At 59.2% G+C, this 6,000-nt stretch overlaps 1 protein-coding gene across 1 annotated transcript in view; it reads right to left on the bottom strand.

Annotated features, from left to right (window-relative positions):
* Window positions 1-294: 294 nt before the first annotated feature.
* The window catches only part of TMEM132E (transmembrane protein 132E), a 28,093-nt gene continuing 22,387 nt past the window's right edge, over window positions 295-6,000 (bottom strand). The window contains exons 6-9 of the mRNA XM_075517938.1: window positions 2,975-3,180; window positions 2,117-2,396; window positions 1,844-2,035; window positions 295-1,323 (exon numbers count right to left, since the gene is read on the bottom strand). Of these exons, the coding sequence (XP_075374053.1) occupies window positions 295-1,323; window positions 1,844-2,035; window positions 2,117-2,396; window positions 2,975-3,180 (1,707 nt within the window). The remainder of the gene's footprint in view (window positions 1,324-1,843; window positions 2,036-2,116; window positions 2,397-2,974; window positions 3,181-6,000) is intronic.

Raw genomic sequence — 6,000 nt, 5'->3', positions numbered from 1 at the left:
CCCTCGCTGCCCCCTCGCCCCAGGCCGGCAGGGTGGGGGGCTGTGCATGTGCTGATGCCTCCCCTGGGAAAACCAGATGCTAAAGGGCGAGAAAAGAAAAAGGCCCCCTGGGTTGCCTTTCAAGGGGGTGAGGAGGACGCGAGATGTGCGGAAGAGGGAACGCGCAAGAGAGAGCCAAATTTGGGTCTCCAGCCCCGGGGAAGCAGCCGGCGTGGTGTGGCATGGCGTGACGTGGCACGGCGTGGCATGGCGTGGCAGCCCCCTCCCTCCCGCCCCGTCCCCTCTGCCCCTGCGTTAAGCGATCTCTTTGATTCTGCGGATGTAGTTGTGAAGCTCTTCGGGGTCTTGCAGCCCCATGTCCTGGCAGACCCACTCCAAGTCCTCCTCATCAGCGATGGGGATGGAGTTGTAGGCCAGCTCATCAGAGGGCAGCGTGGCGAAGGTGGTGAACTTCACCCGCTTCCGTTTGGAGGTGGGCGAGTTGAGCGGGTCCTCGCTCTGGTCTCGCGTGGAGCCCCCTGAGGAACCGTCCCCTCGACCATGGACCTGGCTCTGCACGCTGGTCTGCGAGCTCCCGCTGCTGTGGTGGTCCCCATGGCAGCAGGTCTGGACATTTTCCAAGGGGTTCCCGGGGCTCTCGGGCTGGGGGGAGAGGTCATTGTGAGCCCGCAAGGGCTGCCCGTTGCCCAAGAAGACCCAGTGGTGGGAATGGTCCATGTTGGTCTGGCCTTCAGGTGGGATGCGTTTGTGCCGATATTTCAGCACAAAGACAATGCAGTTGATGAGGAAGACCAGGATGGCCAGACAGAAGACACCCAGGAGGGCGTACATGCCTATCTCCAGGTCCGTCAGCCCCCTGGTCACCTGGACGAAGCCAGTGGGGATAGTGGGGAAGTCCTCAGTGGGGTGAGACGCACTGGACATCCTACTGTCCTCGCTCGGCTCTGCTTTCCTCTCCACCTCTGCCCGCAGGGTGGTGCTTGCCCCCGTCTCCGCCAGCCCCGGCTTGCTGGACACATGGTCGTAGTCATAGGTCGGGTCCTCCTCAGACCCAAAGTGGACCCGCACGCTGGCCAAGGCTGTGAAGAGCACACTCTTGCGCTTGGTCTTCTGGCAGCTCTCGCAGATGACCAGCTCGGCCCGCAGCAGCTCCCCCGCGCCCTCGCTCTCCGCCACCACCAAGGGGAACGCCCGGTCCTGGGTCACCGAGACCACCTTCTCGTCCAGGCTGCTCACCACCAGGTTGTAGTCCTTGGGGTCATAGAGGGAGAGGGGGGCCGTGGTGCCATCGCTGTAGGAAATCCACAGGCTCAGGAGCGCTTCCTGCGGGACCAACACAGGCACCGGTTGCCCAGCACGATGCCAGTCCCACCTGCACCCGTTTGTCCATCCCTCCTCCTTTGCATCCTTCTCTCCATCCAATTCACCCTTTATTCCTCCATCATCCATCTTGTTCCTTCCAACCATCACCTAGTTTTTCCCTTTTGCCTGTTCTTGCCTCAATTTTCCCTGTGCTTGCCCAGGCTCACCCCAAATCCCAGCCGCAGAGGTGCCAGATGTGGCTACCAGAGCTGAGCTGGGAACTGTATAGGATTTCTTCCAGCCCCCTTTGTCCCCATGGTTGCGTCCTGTCCTCAGGCTGGGCAGGGTTGGTTCATAGGTCTGTGTGAAGGTTTCTGGGGGGGGTTTCTGGGGGTTTCTTTGGGGGTCACCAGGGTGTCTGGAGGACAGAGGGTGCTGTCGGGGCCTGGGATGACTGTGGGCAGGATTTGGGAGGGGGGGGTTGTAGATGGAGCCCTCACCCCACCCCAAGCCCCCCACCGGGCCACCCCCCTGACCTCACCTGCTTGAAGAAGCTGAGGGTCTGCTGCACAGACGTCCGGGCAATGATGGTGTGGCTATTGCCGGGGCTGGGGTGGAGGGACAGCGAGAGGCTGGAGACCACCTGGGCCTTCAGGTCCGTGATGCTGACCTTCTCCTCTGCCACCGTCACCAGCGTCTCGCCCAGCACCGCCTCCATGAGTGGGGACACGACCTGCAGGGGACAAGGGTGCCCGTCACCGCCTGCCACCCCCAGCCAAACCGGCAGAGGGGGGCAAAGGCAGCCGGGGGGTACCTTGAAGAGCGTGGTGCCCGGCTCCCTCCCGGCCAGCGTGAAGCTGTCCACCATGTGGGCCACCCGCGGGTCGTCCACGCGCATGAAGTCGCTGACGAGGTCGGTGACCTCCACCAGCCAGTCGGGCCCCAGCATGGTGACCACCTGCCCCGTGCCCTCGGCCGCCGTGGTGTGGAACTGGGTGAAGACCTGCAGCGTGGCATGCTGGTACTGCAGGGCGCAGCCCCGGCTCTGCTTCCGCTCCTCTTCGTCCTCCTCATGCTCGCTGTCCCGCACCGACCTGCGGGATGGGGCAGTGGGTGGGCAGCTCCACCAAGCTCCCCCCTGCCGTGGCTCTTCAGCCCCCCCCAGGAAAGGAGAAGGGTGGCCAGGCAGGGAGAAGCACAGGGTCTCCCCAAGCATGGGAGAAAACTGGTGGCTCCTGGACAAAAAGATGCCTGTTGCCCGTGAGGTCTCTGAGGGCTTTAGCAGCACTTGGCAAGGGGAGTCACCGGCATCGCTGCCCCCTAATCAGCCGAGAGGACAAGATATTTCAGGTTGGGATGGACACCTGGAGGTCTCTAGACCTCAAAGCAGGGCTAACTGGAGTTTTGACCATTGCCAAGGATAGATGTTCCCCACCAGTTCCAGCATGTGACCACCCTCATTGTGAAATTTTCCTCCTTCCATACAAACGTGCAACCTGTGTCCATGATCTCTCACCTTTTCACTGGGGACCTCTGAGATGACTCTGGCTCCACCATCTTTAAAACCCCCTCATTAAGTAGCTGAACAAGGCAATTAGACCCTCACCGCCACCTTCACCTTGCTTTCTCCATGCTGGACAGACCCCAGGCACAGCAGCCCCGAAGCACCCACCTCCTGTCCGGCAGGATGGGCACCCTCCAGCCCTTCACTTGGCTCAGCCGGGCGTCCGAGAGCTCGATGTGCAGTGGCAGTTTGGGCACCCACACCGTCATCTCCAGCGGGGCAGAGAGGTGCTCGTAGGTGAAGGTGACCCGGGCGCTCATGGAGCCCCGCGACTCCTTCCCGCTGACGAAGACGTAGTCGCAGCTGCTGGAGACCTGGGGGAGAAGGGAGAACGGGGGGTTGCAACGCTCCTGCAGACACACCAGGGATCCTGGCAGGAGGCTGCCCGGAGGACGGGAATTGTCGGAGGAGCAGAATTTCACCTGGCACGTGCCAGGTTAAAGGTGGCCCCAGGAGCGGGGATGCTCTCTGCTCCCCTAGGTCCCCGCTCAGAGGCATGGACCCCCACACACCACGTCTGTAACGTGTATTTCCCCCGACCCGGCTCCTCTGCCAGCCCTTGCAGGCACCTTCATTTGGTGCTTCAGCTTCTTTGGCCCCCGCACCAAATTCTACCCCGTTACCGCGCTCGAGCTAGAAGCATGCACAGGTGCTTCACAGAGGCTGCAAACTGCTCATCCTGGACATTTGCTCCAAAATCTCCTCCACCCATGCCCAGAGGGCACAGGCAGTGAGCATGGACCAGCCACATGCCCCTGTGCAGGTATCCACCGGTGCCTCGTCCCCGTCCCTCCTGCTAACCCCAGGAAGAGCTTCCCAGAGTCCATCTGAATGCTCACGTTCATCTTCTCTCTCTTTCTAATTCCCATTTATGCAAATGCTATTAGTTAAATTTGCTATAAAATAAATACATCCTGCGGGGGCCACTTATTACCGACCGATCCAAGCCAATTAAAGAGCTGAGAGGATGCCACTGCAGCATCGCCCGTGTTTCGGCTTCGGCCATCAGAGTCAACAGCATCTTCTCCTTCCCAGCAAGGGTGGCAGGAGACAACCAGGCTGGGGAGGCTCCAACCTCTCATCTCCAGTGGCCCCATGGCCCAACCCTGACCCCCTTCCCCCCCGCCCCCCATCAGGAATTGCATCCAAGTTGTTTGCTGCTGGGGAAAAATAAAATCCGTTTGCTCAGCCAGCAGCACAGTCGTTCTCCCAGCTGCACCGAGCATCTCAACAGCACAGAAAGGCTTATTTCCAAGAAGCTGCTATCCCACGTGGATTCTCTGATGGCTGGTAAGGGGTTGAGTCCATCCTGCACGGTAGCTGACAGCAGAGGTGATACCATCACTGTTTCTCTCCCCACCTTATCTTTGGGCATCTGTGGTCATTCAGCTGCAGGAACTTTGTATTTCCGAGCCCACGAGCAGGACCTGGCTTCTACAAGAGCTCCATGTTTCGGCTGCAGGAGCCCACCATGAGGCACCCGTGGTCCCTGGGGCCGGCGGAGGAGGCAGAGCCCAGGACCTGGGCTCCTTAGGAAGTCCCTGTTCCCCGGGCATGGGAGGGGAGCGCGATGCAGGAGGGTTTGTTCCTCGTCTTCCTATCAAAGATACCAGCTCAGCACGTCTGAAAAGACAATGTCATCTCTGGCGGGGCGGCATCTGAATAAAGACAAGCTCCTGGGTGAATCCTCCAGCAAAGGAGTGCTCTGGATATTGTGCCATTTATCACAATAAATATGATGGGCTGCTGCTTGCATTACCTTAGCTAATAAATCCCCCCAGCATCTTCTTCTGGAGACCACTTGCTTTGCAATTGGAGGGGTTGAAACTACGACAACAAAAAATCCCGGCACGACGCCCGTCCTGATGATGGAGTGACTGCAGATTAGCTTTTAAATGAAGTGCACGCTTGTTCGGAGAAACTTCCCGGATTTGCAGCAAGGTGTCGGGAAGCAAGAGGCTGAGGTCTGCCTGGGCTCCAAGCCAAGGCACCGCCAGCTCCACTTCTGCAGCCAGGAGCTCCCCCCTTGGCACGGCCTCAAGCATGGGATCTTGGGGACATGTCTTCTCCAAGGCCCTCGGGAGTGGGAAGAGCTACCGTGGCTGGTGGGACCCCACGCTGGCCACCCAGGAGTCCCAGTGGTGGCTGTGGGTGATCAGGGTCCCTGAGGTTCAGCCCCACTGAGCTGACTTGCTCCTGGTGGGTCCTCAAGCAGATGTGCATGGTGGGTTCCTAAGAAAGGTTCACATAGCAGGTGAGCTTGAGCATCTCCCATTGATCATTGCTGGTGGCAGAGGTGGCCCTTCCACTCCCTACGTGTCCCTCAACACGTACACAGTCCCCAAGGCCACAAGGCAGGGAAGGGGGATTATTTGTACGCTACCTTGGGTGATGAGGTCCTTCCCTCTGGGCTGAGCATGGGCATTCATAGAATCATAGAATCATTTAGGTTGTAAAAGTCCTTAAAGATCATCAAGTCCAACCATAAACTTAGCACTGCCAAGTCCACCACTACACCATGTCCCCAAGCACCACATCCACACGTCTTTTAAATACCTCCAGGGATGGTGACTCAACCACTTCCCTGGGCAGCCTGTTCCAATGCTTGACAACCCTTCTGGTGAACAAATCTTTCCTAAGATCCAATCTAAACCTCCCCTGGCGCAACTTGAGGCCATTTCCTCTCGTCCTATGGCTTGTTACTTGGGAGAAGAGACCGACCCCCACAACAACCCCAGTTCCCTCAGCCGCTCCTCATCAGCCTTGTGCTCCAGACCCTTCCCCAGCTCCGTTGCCCTTCTCTGGACACACTCCAGCCCCTCAATGTCTCTCTCGTAGTGGGGGGCCCAACACTGAACACAGCATTCGAGGTGCGGCCTCACCAGCACTGAGTACAGGGGGATGATCACTGCCCTAGTCCTGCTGGCCATGCTATTTCTGACACAAGCCAGGATGCCATTGGCTTTCTTGGCCACCTGGGCACACTGCTGGCTCATATTCAGGCAGCCGTCAGCCAACACCTCCAGGTCCTTTTCTGCCAGGCAGCTTTCCAGCCACTCTTCCCCAAGGCTGCAGCGTTGCATGGGGTTGCTGTGGCCCAAGTGCAGGACCTTGCACTTGGCCTTGTTGAACCT

Source organism: Mycteria americana, chromosome 15 (genome assembly GCF_035582795.1).
Source record: "Mycteria americana isolate JAX WOST 10 ecotype Jacksonville Zoo and Gardens chromosome 15, USCA_MyAme_1.0, whole genome shotgun sequence".
In the NCBI taxonomy this organism is placed as follows: domain Eukaryota; kingdom Metazoa; phylum Chordata; class Aves; order Ciconiiformes; family Ciconiidae; genus Mycteria; species Mycteria americana.
Note: the sequence above shows the minus strand (reverse complement) of the source record. Positions and strands in the feature narration are given on the sequence as shown.